The sequence below is a fragment of the Oryzias latipes genome, chromosome 16, assembly GCF_002234675.1.
Source record: "Oryzias latipes chromosome 16, ASM223467v1".
Classification (NCBI taxonomy): domain Eukaryota; kingdom Metazoa; phylum Chordata; class Actinopteri; order Beloniformes; family Adrianichthyidae; genus Oryzias; species Oryzias latipes.
The window spans coordinates 19,818,196-19,840,278 of NC_019874.2; the positions used below are offsets into that span (position 1 = coordinate 19,818,196).

Consider the following 22,083-nt stretch of genomic DNA (forward strand, 5'->3'; position numbering starts at 1 on the left):
TGAAGGACGATTCACTGAGGCCAAATTGACGAAGAAAAGCCAAAGTTTATTTTGTTTCCAGATATCTTAATACTGCTTATGTATATTCCATTCAATCTTCATAATACCATATGGTTTATTTTCTAATCACAAATTAAGGCAAGAACTGGATAGGCTGCAAAGCATGCATGTGTTGTGGAGCATCAGAAAGAAGAAATATGTTCTTTGTGAGTCAATTCCATCTGTTTTGCTGTTTTTCTAACTGTAAAGTTGTTTGTACGATGACAACAAATGTTCACAGCCAGCCAAAAGTCACACAAGTCTTACAAATACCTGAAACAGTAATAAATAGTGTCAATGCCGAGATTCACATTATACAAAATATGCAATTACCACAATGCAATGTATTTTAAGCATACAATGTGCCATCTATTGCAATCCAGTTTGTCAATGTACATAAATTACTGGGTATACCTAAAGTGGAACTAATGATCAATGTCGAAATTCTTTTACGTCCCAGCCAAAAAAATAAAAACAAAAGAAAAGTCTGTTGGTTGTCATATTACTTTAAAGAAAAATCCAGCCGTACAGTTTTGAGCCTGATGCCAGCTCAGACCAGGAAAACGGAGACTTACATGAATTTATTTGTCTCCAAGTGAGTGCATCAGAATAAAGTGCCCAGCATATTTTCTATGTAACAAATACATTCTTTTCAAACTGCATTTTTTTGTCTGCTCCTGATTCACAACAATCTAAATAAAGAAGTACTCAGAAATTCAATTTTAAGCTTCATTGTCTCAATATATGTCCTTCATCATTCAAAAAATTGCCACTAGAACATGTTATATTCAACAAAAACATAATTTTCCTCTGGGTGAGTCTTAAAGTTAAGACAAAATGGAGATGTAGAATGTCGTATGTTCAAGTCATTGCTTCTTTTTAACAGCAGGCATGTGTCAGTAGAGTGACGATGAACTTGATCAAACTTTTAGGTCATATTTTCCGTGTTTGGAAAGAACAGCATCACAGCAGCAGTTTATAATCACACGTGCACAGCAGCACACGTTTCTTACTGAGCTCTTCTTTACATCTGCCTTGCTTTTTTTCATTGTCTGAATCTGTAGGAAATGGGCAGAAGAAGGTTGTTCTTTTTTAAGGCTTGCACTCTGCTCAGTGTCTCTTCATCCAGAGCTATGTAGCAGCGCCTGGCATAGTCCAGCAGCTTCTCTTTGGATGGGTCAAACTCTCCAACCTCAGCCACTTTCTCTGGAGCAACTAGAAGCAGCTCAGCAATGGGGGTGGTAGAAGCCACTGTGTTGCGGTCAACTCCATGGATCTGGAAGGCTTTGGACATATTCTTGAGATGCTGGTACGTAAGGAGAATCTTCTTATAGCGAAACAGCACTCCAGCAACATCTTTCACTGAAGAAGAAAAATATATCTTTTAGCTTGCAACAGTTAAGACTTAAAACTGTAAACTCTTTGAGTCTTATTGCAGAATCTTTTTGATCCTTTCTTTTACCCCTCTGGCGTTCTCTTGGAACTCGGAAGATCTGTCGTATCTTCAGCTGATGCTGGCTGGGGTTTATTGTGTCTGACAAAACATCTTCCCCTGGTATTAATTCCTCTTCCTCCATGTAGCCGTCCGGTTCCAGGTATTCGTCTGACTCTCCAATAAACGAGAGGGAATCTGACAAGAGAAAATCCTTGTAAAACATCTAAAAAGACCAAGTTAATAGGTTTAATTTTGTATTACCTGGACCATTGTGTGCGTTTATGTCGTTCACAGACGATCGCGCAGCGCTGCCACTGGCTGTGGTACTGGCTGTGGTACTGGCTGTAGTACTGGCTGTAGTACTGGCTGTGGTACCGGAAGCACTGTGGCCTTGTAGAAGAGACTGCGATTGTGCAGAGTTGAATAACACATTCATGGAGGCCAGTTGAGTGCTTATTGGACTAGAAACATGGCTTTTGGAGGACAACATAGCAGCAGGACCTGACCTTCGAGGCATAAACTGACGTTGAGGGAAATGTGACGACTCTGTTTTTTGTTGTTCAATAGAGAAAAAAGGAAAAACTGTTATGTAGCGGAGAGTTTACAGGTTAAGATGTAACACATACACAAATATAGCAATCTATGTTACAGCTTTTTTTTTAAATAAATCAATATTGTGTAAGACTTTTTTCTTTTCTTTTTTTCTTTGTTTTTTACCACTGGGGCGATATCCCTCTCTTCTTAACTTCCAGTTAAATCGTCTAGATTCATAGCCTGTAGAGAGAGAACAAAAAATGGTAACATTAAATTTCCATGCAAGTTTCTTGTCAAAGCACTGATAGTCAGTCATGTCCCTCTCCTCACCATTACTATACTGGCTCCGGCACTGCTCTTGTCCCTGGCTCTTTGTAGAAAAGATGAAGCGGTCCAGCTGGCAACGCAGGAAGTCCCTCTCCTCCTCCAAATCTTCTATTCTTTTTTGCAGCCAAGAGTTTTTCTCCAGGGAGATCTGGAGTTGGGTTCGCAAGTTAGTTATCATCATGTATGAGTTGGTGGCTGGAGATGGACCAGGATTTGACGGTGACTCTAGGCACAAAAAGACAATACAATTAGGAAAGAGAAATCACGAGCGAAAAGTAATTTACAGTACTGATCTTTTACCATTAAAATTCTGATCACTCTGATTGAAAAATCCCTGCTGATCAAAGTTGTTTTCCTCATATGGAATAGCAATTTCAAAGGCGTCCTCATTTTTTGGAGCTGAGAAAAGAAAATAAGCATGTGATTACTTGCTGTGGGCAGTTTAAACACAGGAAAAGGCTTTTTACAGGGAGCAATCAGAAACGTACTCTGCAGGTGTGCTGAGCCTGCCTGGCTCTTGGATGTAGGGGCTGCATCACTTCCTCCGTCCTCCATTTAGCTCATAAAACCTGCAATCAATGTAAAAATACACGTCAAGAAAATCAAAGCGCATGACAAAGATGCACTTTAGCTGTGTTCATATATTCGATATTTTTATTTTATTCAAAATTAGAAAAGAAAAAAAAGGTAATGTTTTACATCAGGGATATCGAATTTTCAAAGAAACAAGACAGTTTTTTCCTATAAGTATTAACTGTTGAACTAGTTTAAAAAATACTCTGCATGATGATGATCATGCGTTACATGATGCTCACTAGCCTTGGATGACAAATTAGCCGTTAGCTTCTTCATGTCATGTTAGCATAACTATCACAATAACCACAAGTCTTATTAAAAATAAAAATAACAACAACAAAACCGACTCGGTTGTGTTTCATTGTGTCGTTATTAAAAATTCAAAACTATTACTGTATTTTTCAAAAATAAAATTGTACATACCACTTTAGGTTTGTAATAACCTAACCATGCACATGTAGTACGACGTTATTACACAGTCATAGCTCCATTTCACGCGCTCGCCAGCGAGCTAACAAGCTAACAATAACAATTACTGCCGTTTTATTTTTTCAACAATGTAATAAATGACGTAATTTCCTGCTCCCCAAAAAACAATTTTGATATGTGATAAATAAATTATGTTCGCACCTTAACAATTTGCGGAAGATTGAAATGTTGTTTTGTTCTCTATTTTTAGGACGTAAAAATATATGAAATATTTTGTATATTGTGTTTAGTTCTGTCAACATTTAAGTATTGAGACGAATTTTCTGAAGAAAAAAAAGCATCGGTTGTATTTAAACTTTTTCTTTTTCGTATTTAGATTGAATAAAGTTTTGGAGAGGAAAAAAAGGCTGCTGGAAAACAGTCAGACCGGTCAGACAGGTGTGACTGTGTCAGGTGTCTCTGTCCTCCTTTGCAACCAACCCGGAAAGGTTAGAAACGGACGGTTTCTACTCTGGCTTCGTCTCTAACTCTTTAATACGGATTCTAACTGAAGGTATATTTTTCATTTATCATAAATGTTTGAAAGTGTTCAATTTAAAAAAAAATCTAAGAGTCTTTTTAATGCCACAACTGTGTGACTACAATCTGGAATTCTTTTCAAATTTGTGAGCATAGCCATCTTTGATTCTTATTCTTTCCTGTTGATGACCCTTTTCTAACTTTATAATATATATATATTATTATGATAATGATTACACATGAACTGCTGATGGATTGAGTTTAAGCTCCTCCTTTGAGAATAACAAAGTTGATTTAAAGAGTATCCTGAGTAAATACGGCACAATTTGTTTGTCTTGCAGGCATTTTTATTAATTTCATTGCAGTTTTTTAAAATAGTATTTTTGTTTTTATGTGTGTCTTTTTGAGAGTATCTTAGTAATCAGTAGAAATCTCAATGGATTTGCTACTTTTTGTTTACATACAGTTCCCCGTGCTTCTATCTGTAAAGTTCAGTATGTCTATTGAAACCAAAAAGAATTTCTCAATCTGTAAATTGAGTAATCTATTTTTCCAGGGCTTGATGAATCACCACTGACTTAATTCACTGACTGGTTCCCTTCTCTTTCAGTACAATCATGGCACCCAGATATGAAGGCTTGTCCCAATGCAAGCTGGCGCTGGTGTTTGCCGTACTTATGGACCTGTTGGGTGTCTCCTCCCTGCTTGTGGGTATTTTTGTGCAACTAGAGATCAAAGGTCAAGACTTTGGGGACCTGCTGGTGTACTCCGGAGCTCTGTTGATACTCTTTTCCATGGCGGGCTGGGTCATTTGGTACAGCGGCAACATTGAGGGTCTGACCTCCAAAAAGGACCTTGGTTGGGGGATGAGCAGAGCCGTGGATAGTATAGCTCGGACCATGAGCCGGAGGTTGCCCAGAACACGCAGCAGCCCTTCGTAGGAGGTGGAAGGTATTGTAAGAGTTGACATGAAGGAGAAGAACTTAAGGAGCAAACAAGCTACCCCCCCCCCAAGCAAAAGTCAGCGAGGTTACAGCTCCCCGCCCCCGTAAATTAAGAAAGACAAAGAACACTGGTGGAATTTGCATGCCTTTCTTAAATTAACATTAAAAATGTAGATGAATATTCATGCAATCATTTGTTTTCATTTGTCCCTTGTCTCTGAAATACAGGAGTTATTTATATTTATGGTCATATATATTTATGAAACTGTGTGATTGACAGTAGCTGGGTGGCCTCAAGCAAACTTGACTGAGCCAGAGCAGAAATAAGCTGAAAATGGTTGGACATATGAATGAATGGATAGTTAAATCTATGAATGACCTAGTTAACAAATCACCCTAATGCAAATAATCACATTTGCTGAAGATTTATTCAAAACCCGTAGTTCTTGATAAGAATGAAAAGACAAACGTATCTGATTTAACATACGTTTGCATTAAATACTGTCCAGGGTGCTCGATAGAATGAATGCCTGTCCCTTAATTTCATAGATATAAACATCACACCTTAAATTTAAACAATAATTCCCTCAAACAATTCATGAAAACAGAAGACAACAGATAAACAACAGATGGAAAAATGCCTTTGTCAGGTTGAGAAATAATATGTTGGATGTCATTTTTCCCCAAATGTTAAAGATCTAGGTACTTATAGAGCTATTTAAAGGGTTATCGTAGAGATTCCATAGAACACACATAAGTTCTCACCAGCTTGAGTTGGTAGACAATAAAGTGCCTGACTGCATTTATGTTGAAGGATCTAAAATCGTTCCAGTTCATAAGTAAGAACGTCCACAGCGGCTATTGGAAGAGTCACCTCCAGTCCTGCTATTTCATCAATAGATTCAAGATGGTTCTCTGAGTCCTTCCACTAGATAGTTTTGACTTAAATTTGATTCTTCAATAGTGCAATATGCTCCCGACGGCCAATTACTGACAAAATATAAAACACTTAAGTCTCAGATTGACTTTGCTGTAAAACATTCACCAGAAAAAAGACCAGTCAAAACAAAGAAGGAATAAAAGAAATGAGGTAAACAGGTACAAACTGCAAACATTGTTTTACATAAATGCTTGTACTGAAGTGCTGGGGTCCTAAATTCCACGACGGCACAAGTTCCTTGTCTGGTGACATTTTCCTTTGAGTAATTCCACAAACGCAAAATTAGGAGATGAAAACTGTTAGAGTGCAGGACTGGGAACAGGAGGAGTGGGATTCTGCCAGATGATCATGTGACTGCGCTCAGAGCGCGGAGGTTTGTTCTGGGACGTCTCGGTCTGCTCCTCACTTCCATCATCTCCTGAAAAACAAAGAAACCTGAGTCAGTCCTCCAGTAAGCAAATCACAATTTGTGCAGTTGATGATTTTCCTTAAACAGAACCCGACTTTGCCAACACTTTTGATCTCAAACTTGCCAATTCGGAAATTGATGTAGCCTTCCCCTCCACTGAGAATGAGCTGAGCGTTAGTGATTTGGCAGCTGCCAGGTAAGGTAATCAAACAACCTGCAAGGACAAGACAGTACGTTAAGCCACGGTAACTACACAAAACAATTTAGCATGAGACTGCAAATTAGCTGAAATTTTCATGAGATCTGATCGTCACCAAGTAAAGATGAAATTAACCCCATTAAAAAAAGGAGAAAAAACAAGAAATAACTATCAAACACGCAGACCTCTGAAAATCTGGAGGTTTTAGTTGATCAAAGGTGCAGGCGCAGCTTACTCTTTGATGCTACAACCCAAGAGACGCAAATGTTCAGCTAAAAATACAAGAAGGCCGCAATCTGTGGCTGTGATCAAAAGCAGAACACTCATTTTTTAAATTAGAAATATGTCTGGCTTTACATAATATTGTCACATTAAAAAACATTCAACTCTAAATGAGATTCAGTCATTTTCTGATGGTAAAAAAACCCCCAAAAAACCCCAAAAGGTTTGATGACAGGGATATACTGTAATTGCACCCATACAAGCTGAAAAATCCGGATAAGACGTTATATAAAAAAAAACGCAAAAATATGTTTAACTGTTAGATCCTCTTCTTACCAGGGGCAGAAATGATGAATCTAACCGACTGTCTGTGACCGTGATGTGACAGCTGGGCTGAAGCAGTGGAGCAGTATGGGATGGAGACAGCTTCTGAGGCTGCAGGCAGATATCAAAATGAACACAGAATAGAGCAAGTTTCTGTCAACTAAAGATTTGGGGAACGAAACCTACTTATCGACAAGGGAACAGAGAAAATGGCGCCACCTCCTGTGCCCACCCACAGACGACTGGAGATGACGCAGAGAGAAGATATCTGGAGAGGGGAGAGTGTCAGGAAAGGCTGGCCTGCAAACAAAATTTGGAAAATTAGCAGAGAATTTAATTACATCAACCCATAATCTCTGATCGGTGACAACAACACTCCATTTGTCATGGTTAATCTGAATATGGTAAACTTGTTACTAAAATTGGAATAAGAGTACCTAATGCTTTGGTAACCAAAGCAGCAAAATCAACTTCTTGTAGAGGTCGTCCAGTGGACCAATCGAACAACCTGAGGATGGGGTCAAGTCGGCAGGATATCCAAACACCACTTCCTGCTGCACACAGGAAGCGCACCTGCTGTTCACTGCGCTCCGACACTGAGAAAACTTGCTGCGAACCGAGACAAGGAAAATTAAGCACCAAAGGCAGAATGCTCACAAAGACTCTTAACAGGCGTCTCTTCCGCTCCTTACCTCCACTTTCTTGGTGTCAGTGCTGACTACGTGAACTTTGTTCCAGTATCCCACCCACAGACGGCCAGCTTTGGCAAGGCAGCAGCGAATGGGCTGCAGCGGATTGACTCCAAGAGGCACCACAGAGTGTGACAACAGATTCCAGCCCTCTTTAGTGACAAATGCACTTTATTTAATCACTCAAGCCAGTAAACCTTCAGTTATGTAAGGTGTGCAAAATGAAGCAATTGTTTCTCTGTTGCTTACTGAGTAAACACGGATGCCTTACCTGAAGTGTGAGAGAAAAAAGCCAAAGTCCCGTCAGCTAAACCGGCTATGACCTGACTGCTGAAATACCTGTGAGATGGAGTCATGCGAATGATAGCTCTACATTCTAAATCTATGCTTAAGCACCAAAAACAGTTTAGAATGAACTTACGTGAGGGAATGAACGCCCTCTGAGAGACAGGCTGACTGCAGACAGAACCTCCGGTCAGCGGCGGCGGCGTGTATCAGAATACTGTGTAAGGTAGGAATAGAAGAAATTCGAAGAGATGGGGCAATACCTTTGAAATCTTTAAATATTGATTGATTTTGCAGCCAGCTGCCACTACCTTCCTTCCTGAGTTCCAATCCAGACAGAGCCCGCAGATTTACCTAGGTAAAAACCAGAGAAACCGTGTCAAACAAAGTGAAACGTTTATTTCTTGGAGTTACGTCAGTGTTTAGCTGCATAAAAAATACATTTAATAAGTAAGTAGCCTTTAGGCTGCCGCTGCAGCCCACTGACCTATGGGAGGCACAGCACAGATGCAGAGGACGGGGGCAGTGGGGGGCAGGCTGAACTGATCCAGTACGGTGTTGGACCGAGCTGGATCAATCACTGTAATATCACTGCAGGAGGCGGGGCCAGAAACTACCCACACAGAACACTGGCAGAAAGGGGCGAAGGTGGAGTTTGGAGACATGAGTGGCAATGAAATGGCTGGTGCTCAGGAAGTGTTAGCCATGACTGGATGGTCACAATTAGAACATGAATGGAGTTGCATTTAAGCAGGAGGATGACACACTTACTGTTGCCTCTCCTGAAATCTCTGGTGGGACTGCAACGGCACAGTGCAACTGCAAAAACAATAAACAGAATACATTAAATGGTATTGAACGGTAAACAAATTTAAGTTAAGTAGTAAGCATACTACTCCACTTTAATAAATACCCGTGAAGGGAATTCTAAGGCCCTCTTTTCCCTCCTTTCCAAAATTACACAGCCTACTAACCAACTACCTCCCCATCTGTACTCCTCTGACTTCTGCGACACTTTGGCTTCCTTCTTCAATTCAAAAATAGAGAACATCCATCACGAACTACTAGTAAATCCTGACCCTGATCTAGCTCCCCCAATACTGTTTGACACACATCATCATTCATTTTTATCATTTTCTCTACCATCAGTCAACGAAATTGCTGAGCTCATTAAACACTCTAAATCCTCGACCAGTCAACTTGATCCACTTCCTACAGTTCTGGTCAAAGCTACTCTTCCCTCCCTCTCTCCTCTAATCACCAACGTGATTCAGTCCTCTCTCACCACTGGAATTGTTCCCACCAGTCTCAAAAAGGCTGCCGTCACCCCAATACTCAAAAAACCATGATTAGACCCCTCAAACCTCAACAATTTCCGCCCCATTTCTAATCTTCCATTCATCTCTAAAATACTTGAAAAAACCGTTGCAGAACAACTCCGCATACATCTATCACAGAATAACCTATATGAACAATTCCAGTCCGGCTTCCGTCCCCTTCACAGCACAGAAACAGCTCTCCTTAAAATCTCCAATGATCTCCTCCTTGCTGCTGACTCTGGGCTACTCTCCATTCTCCTCCTACTTGATTTAAGCTCAGCCTTCGATACAATCTCCCATACCATCCTCCTAGACAGACTGTCCGCCATAGGTATCAGAAACATACCTCTCAACTGGTTTCACTCTTACCTCTCTGGTCGCACCCAATTTATTCAATTAAAACAGTTCACTTCCCATACAGTTCCTGTCACTACAGGTGTTCCCCAGGGCTCCGTCCTGGGACCCCTGCTATTTATCATCTACCTTCTCCCTCTTGGTCAAATCCTCCGTAAATACAAGATTCACTTCCATTGTTATGCAGACGATACTCAGCTCTACATCTCCACCAAGCCAAATTCCTCTCTACCTCCCACTTCCCTCACTGACTGCCTTCTTGCAATAAAATCCTGGTTCACTACTAATTTCTTAAAACTAAACAACGATAAAACTGAACTTCTGATCGGCACCAAATCCGTAATTAACAGCATCCAGAACTTCTCAATTCCCTTTGAAACCTCCTCCATTTCCCCCTCCCCTCAGGTTAAGAGTCTGGGTGTCATCTTCGACAGCACCCTCTCCTTCACTTCTCACATCAATAGCATCACCCGGTCTGCCTATTTCCACCTTCGCAGCATCCGTCGTCTTCGCCCTTCCCTCAGTCTGCATTCCACAGCCGTTCTGGTGCACAGTCTTGTCACTTCCCGTCTGGATTATTGCAACTCCCTTCTTTTTGGTTTACCACAAAAAACTCTACGAAAACTACAGTATGTTCAGAACTCAGCTGCCAGAATCATCTCTCAAACACCTTCCACCCAACACATCACACCTGTTCTGCAGCAACTCCACTGGCTACCAATCACACACCGGATTACATACAAAATACTTATTCTGACTTTTAAATCCATCCACAACCTTGCTCCATCATATTTATCAGATCTTGTTCATGTGGCCATTCCCACCCGTACCCTCAGATCCTCCTCCTCCCTTCATCTGGATGTACCCACTGCTCGCCTTGTCACTATGGGGGGCAGAGCATTCAGCTGCTCTGCCCCCCGGCTCTGGAACTCTCTGCCTCCGGACCTTAGAAACATCGGGTCTATCTCACAATTCGCCAATAAACTGAAAACTCATCTTTTCCAACTCACCTATTCCCTCCGATAATTTCCTATTTCTGGCCTATTTATATGTATGTTTTATTGTGCATTTGATTGCTTTTATTTTATTTTTATTTTCACTTTTATGTACGGCGACCTTGGGTTCCTTGAAAGGCGCCTAACAAATAAGATTTATTATTATTATTATTATTAAGTTAATATTTCTTTTTTTAAATTCAATAAATGACAGTGGGTTTTGACAGCAATGTTGTGTTTAAACCCTTCATATTGTGCAGTGTTAATGCCAGGCAACGAACAGGCTTCAAAGCATTAATACAATCAGTGATTGCTGAATTTTTCTTAGTGCTTGATTTGTATTAACCATCAAAGCACTGACATGTATGCATGCATGCATACATTTTTTTAATGTTTGGTAAAAAACTTTATAGAGTAACTTTGATTGATTGATTGATTTCAAGCATTTTAGTCAATTTTTTAATTAAACTCATTACAGAAATGACGAAATGCATAGATAAAAAAAACTGAAAATAAAACAAAGAAAGAAACTTAAATCACATTGGCTTAATTAAATCTAGTAATCATTAACTAAAGTCACATAGAGCTTGATTTATTTCTTGAAAAGGAGTGGGAAGAAGCGAGCTTATATAATCCCTAACTAAAATGAGAAAGATGCTCCATCATCAACCTCAGCTGTTTGGTGCACAGAGAAAAGAACAAAGTGTACCTTGGCAGTGGAGTCCCTTTGATCCAGCAGTCTGAGCTGAACTAGAACCGGCACATCTTTGGGCTCTGGTACAGGCTCATTGGACTCCTACAACAGAGACATACATACATACATTCATTCTTGCTTGAATTTTGTGCAGCTGAATAATAAAAAAAGAAAAGATGGTGATTTTTAAAACATGTTTTTTTAATCACAAAAACAATTGGATATATTACGGTACTTGCAAAGTAATGTATCTCTTCTAAAAAAGTGTAATTTGTGACGATGGGTTTCCTGCCTGTGTGTGTGCCAGAGGTGTGCTCCAGCCATGAATGTGCCGCTTTCCCAGATTCCCCCAAATGTACGAGCGGATTTCTCGGTAGAGTTCCCTCCTCCTGACACGTGGTGAAACAACAGCAGGAGAAGCAGGTCTAGAGAAAATGCTGCTGCAACAACAATGCACAACTGCACACCTTAAAATGTAACAAGAACAAAGCAATCATATCCACAAAGCCAGAATCTCTTAGCTGCTGCAATGAAAGTCATGACTCTGTCGTATATTTAGGAATCATTGTGCAACATTTCAGATTTTTACTTTTTTAATGTCACATCTGTAGGATATTTATGAGTTTGCAGCATTTTATATGTTTTCATTGAAGCATTTCTCCACTTTAATTACATTAGCATTACCAACTGAGAGAGATAAATATAGAAAAAAGTGTGTTTTGATTGACGATGCTGCAGTGTAGATCATCTAAAACATCTGCTTTAGACTAAAAAAAACTAGTTTTTTTTTTTCTTGTGATTTAAAATTTGGAAAGTTGAGGTTTTAGGTTGTTCTGCCGGACATTGTGACATTTCATTATACACAAAAAAGATGATTTAATATGAAATATGACAAAAGGCTTTGCACTCAACTCTAGGAGGTTATGGATAAAAAAGTGCTTACTCAGCCTGAGTTCGACTGACAGGTGTTTTTTGTGGAGATACCATAAGAGAGTGTTTGAGGGACGGAGACGGTGGCTGGACCAACGGAGAAGTAGTAGGTGATCCTAATGGTACCTTTGACAGGCTAAACAAGCGGTTGAATCTTTATTAAAGAAAAGAAAATAAAGGCAGACAAACAACAAAAAGCAAAATCAGACCATAAATTGAAGAGGTTAAGAAAAAAATCAATTGACATAACATCCATATGCACAGACTGTAAGAAAAGATTCATTCCTGTATCATGAAGTGACACTGTTGTCATGCAAAAGCACCACACTAGTTTAAAGTACACATAAATGAACGTTCTACAGCAAACTCCACTTATAATTTATGCTAAAATTTAAAACCATGCCTGGTACGCCTGTGCTCTTGAAAAAGGTTGGTCTCTGAGGTGGTGAGGCCAAAATAAATGCTTTTATGTAGAGTAATCTTCTTGCTTAGTACTTCTTCAGAAGTAGAGACTAAAATTAATAAAAATATTTTGGAAATTCACTTTTTTCATTCCTACCCCCGGCATTGTGCATAAAGGTTTCATCAAATCTTTATAGATTTAACTTAAAATGAATTATCTTTACAATTGTTTTAAATCAAACAAAACAGGTTTAGTGGGTGAACACTTAAAATGGCAAACCTTCTTCATTCAAATAAGTCAGCGAAAAGAAAAATAATAAACTCACTTTTTCCAAACACTGGACCTTTTGTCCTCTGTAAACCTCTCCTTTGTAGCCCTATGAAAACAATAAACACAACTAAATGACACAGACAAGTAGAAATCAACGTTCTTTTGTGAAAAATATTGTAAAAGAAATGAACAAAGTAAAGGGGTTGAAAGCTCGCACATTTTAAAGCACAGTTACCTAAGAGTCTGACTGTGTCTGACAGCCTCCTGTAACTCAAACAGACGCTGCTTGTACTGGTTCTTCTCCATGACCACACGGGCCATTTCTGAACGAGAGAAGTGGCGCATGGAGCTGGGCAGACAAGCCTGATGGAAAACAATATTTACACAAAGAAACTGCAGTTTCTTAACACTTCACTAAAAACTATACAACAGCTTACGTCAGGATCATCAGATTGGTATTCTTCCAGCTCTCTCCGCAGTCTATAAAGAAGACACAAAGTAAATATATATATATTGACAATGACGTCAAGATTTAAACACTGAAAATTCCTGATCAATCCTGAACACCTCTTAAGCTCCTCCTCCTTCTCCTTCATCCGCCCCTCCAACCTTGAGACGGTTTCCTGAAGAGTGGCCACCTCCATTATAAGAGCCGAGCGGTCGTCAGTCAGCTCCACAACCCGAGATAAGAGGGCCTTACGGGCCGTTTCAGCCATTTCACTGAGGGGGGAAAAACACATCATCATAGATGATGGCTGTTGTATCAAGTCAAACATTATCAGGAGTCACTTTTTTTAAACTGAAGTAAAAAACAAAAAACCCTCAAATTTAAGAAAGAAAAAGCGGGAAAGACCTTCAACCGTTTTAAATCTAAGACTCACTGGCAGACTTTCAGTTCCTCACACTGTGCTAGAATCATATCAAACTGGTCTGCATCACCTAAACAGAAAAAAGTGTCAAAGTTTCAGTGACATGAAAATGCACACATCAGTTGCTTCACTACACAGAGAGAAATAGGATCCAACATAAAGATATGAAGTGAAAAATGGCAAAAATAAGAAAGTAAAACTTCCCCAAATATACTTAAAACTCCAAGCCAACAGTTTATATACAGTTTCTCATGTATTTTATAATTCTTACTAGCAAACTTTTTGACTTGCAGTAAATTTGAAATGAATTTGGGACTGAATCTGCATGTACCTCGAACATTAGCCCCATGGTCTACACTCTGCACATAATCCTGACTCAGCTCTGACAATTCAGAGAACACAGAGTCGGTGTTACGGAGATCCCACTCCATGCTGTCATCTTCACCAGCCTCCTCTTCCTCCTCCTCCTCTTGGTCCTTCTCCTGCTCCTTTTCTCCTGTCCCTTCTTCTGCTTTGAGCTCCTCCTCTTCCCGTATCTTAACCTTGAAACTGCTCTCCAACTCATTCTGCAGTGGCTCTTCAGCATTAGGTTGGACTGGGGTGCTGCAGAGAGTTTCAATAAAATCAGTAAAGTGAACTTCTCATCACTTCAATCTAGTTTGATTTCAATTGACATAAAGCAGAATATGGTTTAAAGGTATTACCTGGATTTAACAAAGTCGTGGAACTGCGTCAATTCCGGGGTGGAGCTTATAATGTCTGAAACTAACTGATCGAGAGAATTCTTTGAAGCGACGTCAGTCACTTTTTCTTCTGCAGCGACCAGATCTTCCAGATGTGGAGGACCCGAGTTTGAATGGGCTCTTCGGATAATCTACAAAACAATAGCAGCAAATGTGGGAGAATATTATTTGCCAATATTCATAACAAATACAAAACAATTACCGTATTTGATGTTGTGTGTCAATAATTTCACCTTTTCATTAACAATGCATTCCGACAACACTTGGTGAGAAGAAAAGTCAGCATTCTTCTGACGCACATGATTCCTGAATGCAAAGCAGAGCCGGTAAGGCTAAAGAACAATTACCTTAATAGAACAGACTGTTATTTCCTATGTTGATTTCTGTTATTTTCAATTTCAACCTTTTAGGAAGGACGCTTTCAACTTTTTTTGTAAGGCAAACATTCTTAGAACTTTAAACATGCAAGTCTACAGTATTTCCTCAAGCAAAGCCTTAAAACGACTTTCAAGAAAGATTACAGTAAACTTTAATAATAAGCAGATACTAGCACCTTTTTTACATTAACATAAACAATATAGTTTATTTGTTCTGTAAAAGACAGTAGGCAAAAAAGTGTTAAAAAGAAACTTAAAAAGGCAACCTTAAAGGGAAATCCCTTTCAGAGTCCTTCCTCTTTTCCGTGAGTTCCCGGTATGCCTGCTTCAACTAAAGAAAAAATATAGATTTTAGTCATTATAATAGTCATTTAGGACAGTCATCAAAGAGCTTTATTTACAGAAGGAAGTTTACTCACACTTATTGTGGACATGATGAATAAAAAAAAATGTCATTCTTAGAATTTTATATTTAACCAAACAGTGTTTAATTTTTCTGCATATCCAAAGTCTGGCTCAATATTTGGTACGTGTTTATAGTGACCTTCATTCACTAAGAAAGAAGCCAAGACGCTTTTATTTTTATTTTAACATTTAAGTTTCTGAGATAGATTTGGGTAAAACAATTGGAACTTTTAATAAATTGTGGTGAACAGCAGAATTTTCTGTGTTTGGAGCTGATTGGAAGCAGCTCCAAGACAAATATGGACTGACTTTCATTAGAAATCCTCTTTCCTAGAGCTCTACTGATGTACCTAAACCCTCTTAAAGTGGAGAGTGTTGATATCCGTCCCTGAGTGCAAGAAAAGCAACTTCAAATATTATTAGTTTCATTAATATATTTGTTAATTCTAGTGAATGGAGTGTTGTAAAAAAAAAATCCTAAAGTACTGGATTAAATAAGCTGCCAGACACATTTTTTATTTTTAACTTCAAATTTTGATTCCAGAAATTACAGACACCTGATCACAGCTGCTTTTTGTCTTGCATGTATCCATAGTCCCCAAAAAACAGTTGCTAAAACAAGGTAATAATTCTTTATATTTTTCTGAAAGTGGGCTTTTTTAAAGTACTTATAAGCGTTGGTCGTACCTGCTGTGGTCACTGCACTCTCACTCTACAGAATAAGGAAGGAAATATGGTTGGCGAGGTAAAATCCATGCGGAACATAAATCGCAAGAACTTTTTGATACGTGTAAATCAAGTCCCACCTAACGTTTCCTGGACCAGTTGTTGTTACACCTGCTGCAACTCAAGAGTCGCCATAGTTTAAAAACATGTGTAAAACACAAAAGAGCACCAAGTCAAGTTCTATAGAAATATTTAGGTTAAAGCGGTTAGAAAAGGCACAAATCTTCCACTGCTCAACAGTTTTTGAAAAGACTCGCCCACCATACTCACACCAAATCCTCCAAACACTGACAACTGCAGGTAAGACTTTAATAACTATTTTTCACACAACCCCACTTAAAAAAAACAAAAAGAAACATCCATTTAACTGGTGGTAGCAACACAAACACGTATGTATTTTTGGAGCCAGCCTTTCATATGTGTAATTGTTTATATAATGAATACATAAAAGAAGATCAATTTTGTTAATTAGCTATGTGAATGTCTGGATGTGTTTATTTTTTAACTTAAGTTTACAAGGCTTTTATGCGGAAATTAGTATTCCTTATCAATCCGTTTATAAAATACATTCATTTCTTATTTGCTCATATCCACTGGTATGGATCCATGTCCTTGGTGATGTAAGTAAACTTCCATGGAATTGTTTGGGCTAAAAGAAATATCTGACCTTGTTGTGAGTATTTCTTAGGGTACTCAGCTCTTTACTTAGATGTGCCTTCTGCTCCTCCAAGGCCACCACTATAAAACATTGCCCACACACAACCAGTTACGGAATACTTTAGTAACAAATATGTTGAACTAATACTTGTTATACTCACACTGGTCAGCTTGTTGTCTAGCTTTCTTCTCTAGATCCCTCTCTCGTTGTTCACGCTCCTTTTCCCTGCCCCTCATAGCTCGCCTCTCCTGCTCAACTTGGTCGTCTAGCTCCAGATATCTCTGGGGAAAATCGAAACAGCAGTCTTTGTACGTTCTTTATTTTAGAAATGAAGCCACCTGATTTCTTACCTCTTGGCTTTCTTTCCTCAGTATTTTTTCTGCTTGGTATCGCTCAAAAAGCTCCTCTCGTTCAGCTTTCTCCCTCTCGGCCTCCTCTTCCTTTTCCCTCAGCTGGGCTTTGGAGGTGGCCAGTCCCTCCAGGACCCAAACAAATATGGGCACCAGGGGCTCCACCACGCCCTCCCCATGAGTCTCAATAACTGTCTTTGGTGGGAGTGTTGTTTGTTAGTTTCATTCAAATCAATGCTTTTGCAGAGGAAATGAGAATGTCTTACTTGTAGTTCCGAGTACAGTTTTCCAGCCTCCTCACTCACAATGTCAGGGTCCAGGTCCACCTCCCCTGACCCTGATCCAGACCCGGACCCAGACAGGATTGTCTCACTGTTCTCCATCAGATGATTGTTGAGACCTTCTGAATTTACCAGATGGTTCAAATTCAAAACCAACTCACTATGAGACGGTTATTAAACTATACTTAGCAAGATATTTTACATTCCTGTCAACACCAGAACCCCCCATCCTAAACAGGCTGACGTTCTTTTTCAGGAGGAGAAACATGGACTTCAACTACAGGCCACCAGTTTTCTTCAGTTCTGTTTAGATGGTAGGAAGAGTTTTAGAGTCCATCCTGTAAAGACATCAAAAAACCTTTTATTGATATTTTTTTCCATGAATCCATCTTCTATACCTGCTTATACCAATTCAAGGTAACAAGGACACAGGAGCCTACCCAGCTACTGTCAAGCAATGGGGACACCCCTGACAGTTTGCAGGTCCAATGCAGGGCCCCACAGGAACAACCCCACGCATTCACATTCACACCTAAGAGACCTTGTCTGACAACCCCAATGTTCTACGTATTTGTCATTATTTGTGGCACAAATGAAACATTTCACATGTTTTTACATTTGAAAACCAAACAAAACTTGCTTTCTGCAACTATAAAAAGGACATAACAAAGTAAAAGTTCAAGCATAAATATATGTAAAAGACATGAAATCTTGGGTGGTCTTTAAATAAAGCAAAGTATACATAGTTAAAATAATAATCCATCTCATTTAGGCTTTAATCCGTCTTTTTAATCCCATTTGACTCAACAATTCCCTTTTCAATCTTACAATATTTGAAAAACTAAAATGAAGTGTTTGAAAATTTGCCACAGTTACGACAATTGTTAGTAATTGTACGACACTTAAAGAAAACACTTTTCTAAGATGCAAATAAAGACACACGTGAGACTGCCAAATCACTCCCTATAATAAAATATAAAAATTTGGAATCTCTATTAGCCATAAACACAAGATAAAAACGCAATTTAATAATAGTTTTAAAGTAGAGTAAACGAACGAAGTGTCCACAAGTTAAAGTCAGCTTTAAACCTTTACTTTTAGTTGTCAAACATTACAGTAAAATTATTTCCTAAATTTGCAAAATAATAATTAAAATCTGATATAACGTGAATGAAACGAGAAACTCTTAAATTACCGGGCAAAAATAAATATGAATAATTGAAAAAAACAAAACATAAAGCTTGTGAATCTGCACACGTCAACGGTTAGCATGACTAGCTTCCTTAAACAAGCAAAAGTCATAAAATAAATCTCACAACAACAAAAAAGTCAACCATGAATGTTCATACTGCATAAATAAGTAAAGTGACTGACAGTGGACACCTTGCGCGGCCGTTGGCATCAAGTTTACAAAGTTGTGACTGACTGGGCCAAAAACATAGAAGACGCGTCGTCGTTCTACACATACGACCGGTAAAACACTCACCTTCAGTGCTGAATCGTCGTGAGTAACATTTATAACCCAGCCTTATCAACAAGTGGGGCGTCTTTTCTTTGCATTGCCATTTCAATGTAAAATACGACTTTAAAGAAGGGAGTTGATCATTTTTGACGTTCGAAGACTTGTTTCCAGATCGTCCAATCAGAGCGCGGGGATCCCTTCCTGTAGCCAATAGAGAAAGGGAATGGGCGGGACATAGATAGTTTCTTTTCAGAGGAAAAAAAAAACGGGTTCCTGAAACTTGAACGAAGACACGTGATCGAGGAGGTTACTGCAGACTGTCAGGTGATCCGTGCAAAGCCCCTCAAAGTCCAATTTACCTATGAGAATACCACACATTCCAGAGAGCTAGCAAAGCTCTCAGGAAGTGCAAACGCAAGTATCTCAAAGCTGAATGTGTTTACAGTCAGCTTGCGGAGCATGAACTTTGGAGTTCAGTTGTATGCAACCTAGATGGAATAAAGAAAGGAATAAAACACAGCCGTCTGTGAATGCAATGCTTAGGTGTGGGTGGCAGGTTAAGGTGAGACATGTCATAACATGAAGTTAAAGTTTCCTCCAGCAGGTGGAAACAGCAACACACTTTGCTTTTCATTCATGTATTACGTTCGTTTCTGATGCTAAATGTTCATCTTATATTTCTTTCTTTTTATCTACCTTTTTCTCTCTTTTTTGTTATTTCCAAACGTATTATCATTTAGTAGAGAAGTTCAGCAGTCTTACACTAAGATTTATTTACCCATACATTTAAATAAATTCAGAATTTCTGTTAAAAACAAGGCTTTTTCATACTTTAATTATTGCTCCTTTTTCGAATAATCAAAAAATAGTAGGAAATAAAAGGAATAGTTTGTTGCTTCATAAGTTAGAAATTGTATAACTCTTAGTGGCGTAACACTTCATTTAAGCAACAAATTAATTCATAAAATAATTTGTGGTTGACAATATGATTGATTTTGGTTCATTTAGAAGTATCTGATTCACTGACCTGAAACCGATCCAGGACATCTTCAGCCAAAATTCCACCAGCGTGACTCAGAGACAAAAACCTGGATCTGAACAGTGCAGGTGAAGTTTTCCAGATTCCCTGTGTTTCTTGCAAAATAATCAAGTGTAAATTAAATATGCGTACAGACAAAAAAGAAATAAAAAAGACAAGAATTAATGTCAAATCCATTTACATTTTAGTTTAATAAAAGTTCATCCCACTGTTGTTTTCCACATGATAATAATACAAGCAGAACATTATTAGAACATTCTACTAGACTGTATGGTTACACATCTTTGCTAAATTCAAAGTGTTTCCACACATTGAACTGTAATAATGATTTGAGCTTTTTTTTGTTGCTCTCATCACATATTGTTAGCTGTGATGTTAGTCGTTTTTTAGAGTAAAGTAAGCCTGACGTTTTCCAGTATTGATTATAATCGATTTATTTAATTTTGAAATGATTTAATAAAGGTATAGGTCGATTCTATTTCTTTAACAACTTGCCTCAGACAAATGGATCTTCTTGGATCAGAGGAACATTAATCGATTAATCATTTGTTGGCAGCCGTCCGTCTCGAGAGACGATGGCGTAGCTCCTTGTGAATCTACCTGCATCGCCAGGAATGGCTGTGCAGTCCGATTTTGGAATGGCAGTCCCTGTCACTCTTGGTAAAGGTGAAGGATGATGGCCTTTGCAGCTCCTGCTGCTGCTTCCTCCTGGTTCTTTTCTGTGCAGCATTCTCGTTCCGCTTGGCCTCTGCGTCTGTTGTACCCTGCCTGACTGCGAGTTTCCAGATGGGGCGATCGTCTGCTTGACTTTCCCATGTGTTGGGGTCAAAAGAGCACTGTCCCATGTCGTTCTTGCAGACGTCTTTGAAGCGCAGTTTTGGACGCCCTCTTGTTCTATGGCCTTTAACTAGCTCGCCATAGAGGAGGTCTTTAGGGATGCGGCCTGCGTCCAATCTCACGACATGGCCAAGCTACTTCAGACGTCTCTCACTAAGTGCTGCGTGCATGCTGCTCATGTTGGCTCATTCCAGCACCTCTGTGTTTGGGACCTTGTCCTGCCACTTGTTCTGCAGCACGCGCTGCAAGCACCTCAAGTGAAAGGTGTTAAGCTTCTTCTCATGCCTTGCGTAGATGGTCCACGTCTCGCTGCCATAGAGGAGACTACTGAGCAAGCAGGCTTGGTAGACGCGCAGTCTGGTCTCCTCAGTGAAGCTGGAATTGTTTCACACTCGCTGGATCAGTTTGGCCATGACTGCTGCTGCCTTTGCAATTCTGCTGTTGATCTCTGAGTCGATGGACAGTGAACGGGAGATCGTGGACCCGAAGTATGTGAAGTTCTCCACAACGTCCAGGATGTATCCGTCAATGGCGATTGTTGGGGGGCTCCCAGTACCCTGGGCCGTGACATTAGTTTTGTTCAGACTGATGGTAAGTCCAAACTCCCTACAGGCGTGGGAGAGGCGACTGACAAGCTGCTGAAGTCCGCCTTCAGTGTGTGATGTCAATCATTACACCCCTTATTACTGTTGATCTCAGACAGAAAAACTGGGGTGACTGTGTTTTTTCCTTTTCCAGCCCGCAGTTATGGAATATTATTTCTCCAGAACAGTTCTCAACATCAGCTAAACAGTTACCTTGCCTATTAATTCTCAGTAGTTAGTGGCATCCAATTTTCTTGTACTCGTTTATTTCATTCATTCATTCATTCATTCATTCATTCATTCATTCATTCATTCATTCATTCATTCATTCATTCATTCATTCACTCATTCATTCATTCAGCCCACCCTGAAAGCAGCAGAAGCTTCTCTAAATTTCTACATTTTTCAGCCATCATAAATATACCTCAGCATGTAAGTCGGCAGAACTGGAGACTGCTTCTCCAGATTGATTTAAGGCTTCCTTTTTACCCAGTAAGAAAGAAAACAAGTTAGGTTCCTGAACAGTGTTTTGCGCCCTTTAATTGATATGAACACCTATTAAAGGATTGCAGTTTACTTTTCCTCTATCCTTAAGCCTTTGTAGTCCATCTGTTATTTTAAGCTAAAACAATGAAATCATCATTTTCTGTTAAATTTCCTTATTTTTATCGTGGGACTAACATTAATTTCAGACAAGTGTAAATTCATCTTTTATAGATTTTATATTTGTCTTTGTGTCAAAATACAGTTGTCATAATCTGGACATGCCGTCCATTTGTTTCCTTTATAACTTATATAACTACCTCAGTTCTGTCCGATTTGTTGAGGATTTTTGTTTTTGGGTGTTTCCTCATTGCCTTTAAGGCTTTTTCAGTTCGAAAGTAGAGAAAAAAGGACGGTATATGTAATCATCAGA

At 39.2% G+C, this 22,083-nt stretch overlaps 2 protein-coding genes and 1 long non-coding RNA gene across 5 annotated transcripts; 1 reads left to right on the forward strand and 2 right to left on the reverse strand.

Annotated features, from left to right (window-relative positions):
- Positions 1-25: 25 nt before the first annotated feature.
- On the reverse strand, positions 26-3,452 carry ccdc106 (coiled-coil domain containing 106). The gene is made up of 8 exons (XM_011485389.3): positions 3,335-3,452; positions 2,824-2,904; positions 2,636-2,734; positions 2,339-2,560; positions 2,192-2,248; positions 1,736-2,020; positions 1,502-1,669; positions 26-1,401 (listed from the first exon to the last, which is right to left on the reverse strand). The coding sequence occupies exons 2-8, from the start codon at positions 2,888-2,890 to the stop codon at positions 1,085-1,087; spliced, it is 1,215 nt and encodes a 404-aa protein (XP_011483691.1). The 5' UTR covers positions 2,891-2,904; positions 3,335-3,452; the 3' UTR covers positions 26-1,084.
- A 51-nt stretch (positions 3,453-3,503) lies between these two features.
- On the forward strand, positions 3,504-4,993 carry LOC101166001. Its single transcript, XR_910263.3, has 2 exons — positions 3,504-3,893; positions 4,470-4,993. It is a non-coding gene; the product is annotated as an uncharacterized LOC101166001 (long non-coding RNA).
- A 219-nt stretch (positions 4,994-5,212) lies between these two features.
- On the reverse strand, positions 5,213-18,877 carry LOC101166248 (C-Jun-amino-terminal kinase-interacting protein 4). Of its 3 annotated transcripts, none has more exons than XM_011485391.3 (28): positions 18,732-18,877; positions 17,231-17,583; positions 16,965-17,159; positions 16,775-16,895; positions 16,624-16,694; positions 15,092-15,156; positions 14,682-14,754; positions 14,410-14,579; positions 14,037-14,308; positions 13,718-13,775; positions 13,404-13,556; positions 13,274-13,316; positions 13,072-13,199; positions 12,892-12,942; positions 12,177-12,317; positions 11,526-11,670; positions 11,249-11,335; positions 8,643-8,690; positions 8,359-8,500; positions 8,183-8,225; positions 8,008-8,088; positions 7,858-7,925; positions 7,590-7,738; positions 7,335-7,506; positions 7,084-7,197; positions 6,910-7,008; positions 6,277-6,366; positions 5,213-6,161 (listed from the first exon to the last, which is right to left on the reverse strand). In XM_011485391.3, the coding sequence occupies exons 2-28, from the start codon at positions 17,345-17,347 to the stop codon at positions 6,043-6,045; spliced, it is 3,015 nt and encodes a 1,004-aa protein (XP_011483693.1). In that variant the 5' UTR covers positions 17,348-17,583; positions 18,732-18,877; the 3' UTR covers positions 5,213-6,042. The 3 variants fall into 3 exon arrangements, with proteins under 3 accessions (XP_011483693.1, XP_011483692.1, XP_004077993.2); XM_011485390.3 differs by having other exon boundaries at positions 11,526-11,673; XM_004077945.4 differs by having other exon boundaries at positions 11,526-11,622; positions 18,732-18,876.
- Positions 18,878-22,083: the final 3,206 nt, after the last annotated feature.

Bases quoted from the DNA above. Each gene is read 5' to 3' on its own strand.
- ccdc106 (XM_011485389.3), bottom strand. From the start codon at position 2,890: ATGGAGGACGGAGGAAGTGATGCAGCCCCTACATCCAAGAGCCAGGCA. The intron at 2,561-2,635 runs GTAAAAGATCAG...TTTTGTGCCTAG, and splicing joins GAGTGATCAGAATTTTAATG to AGTCACCGTCAAATCCTGGT. The intron at 1,670-1,735 runs GTAATACAAAAT...TTCTCTTGTCAG, and splicing joins AAACGCACACAATGGTCCAG to ATTCCCTCTCGTTTATTGGA.
- LOC101166248 (XM_011485390.3), bottom strand. From the start codon at position 17,347: ATGGAGAACAGTGAGACAATCCTGTCTGGGTCCGGGTCTGGATCAGGG. The intron at 7,198-7,334 runs GTACTCTTATTC...TTTTGTTTGCAG, and splicing joins TTTGGTTACCAAAGCATTAG to GCCAGCCTTTCCTGACACTC. The intron at 7,009-7,083 runs GTAGGTTTCGTT...ATCTGCCTGCAG, and splicing joins CTCTGTTCCCTTGTCGATAA to CCTCAGAAGCTGTCTCCATC.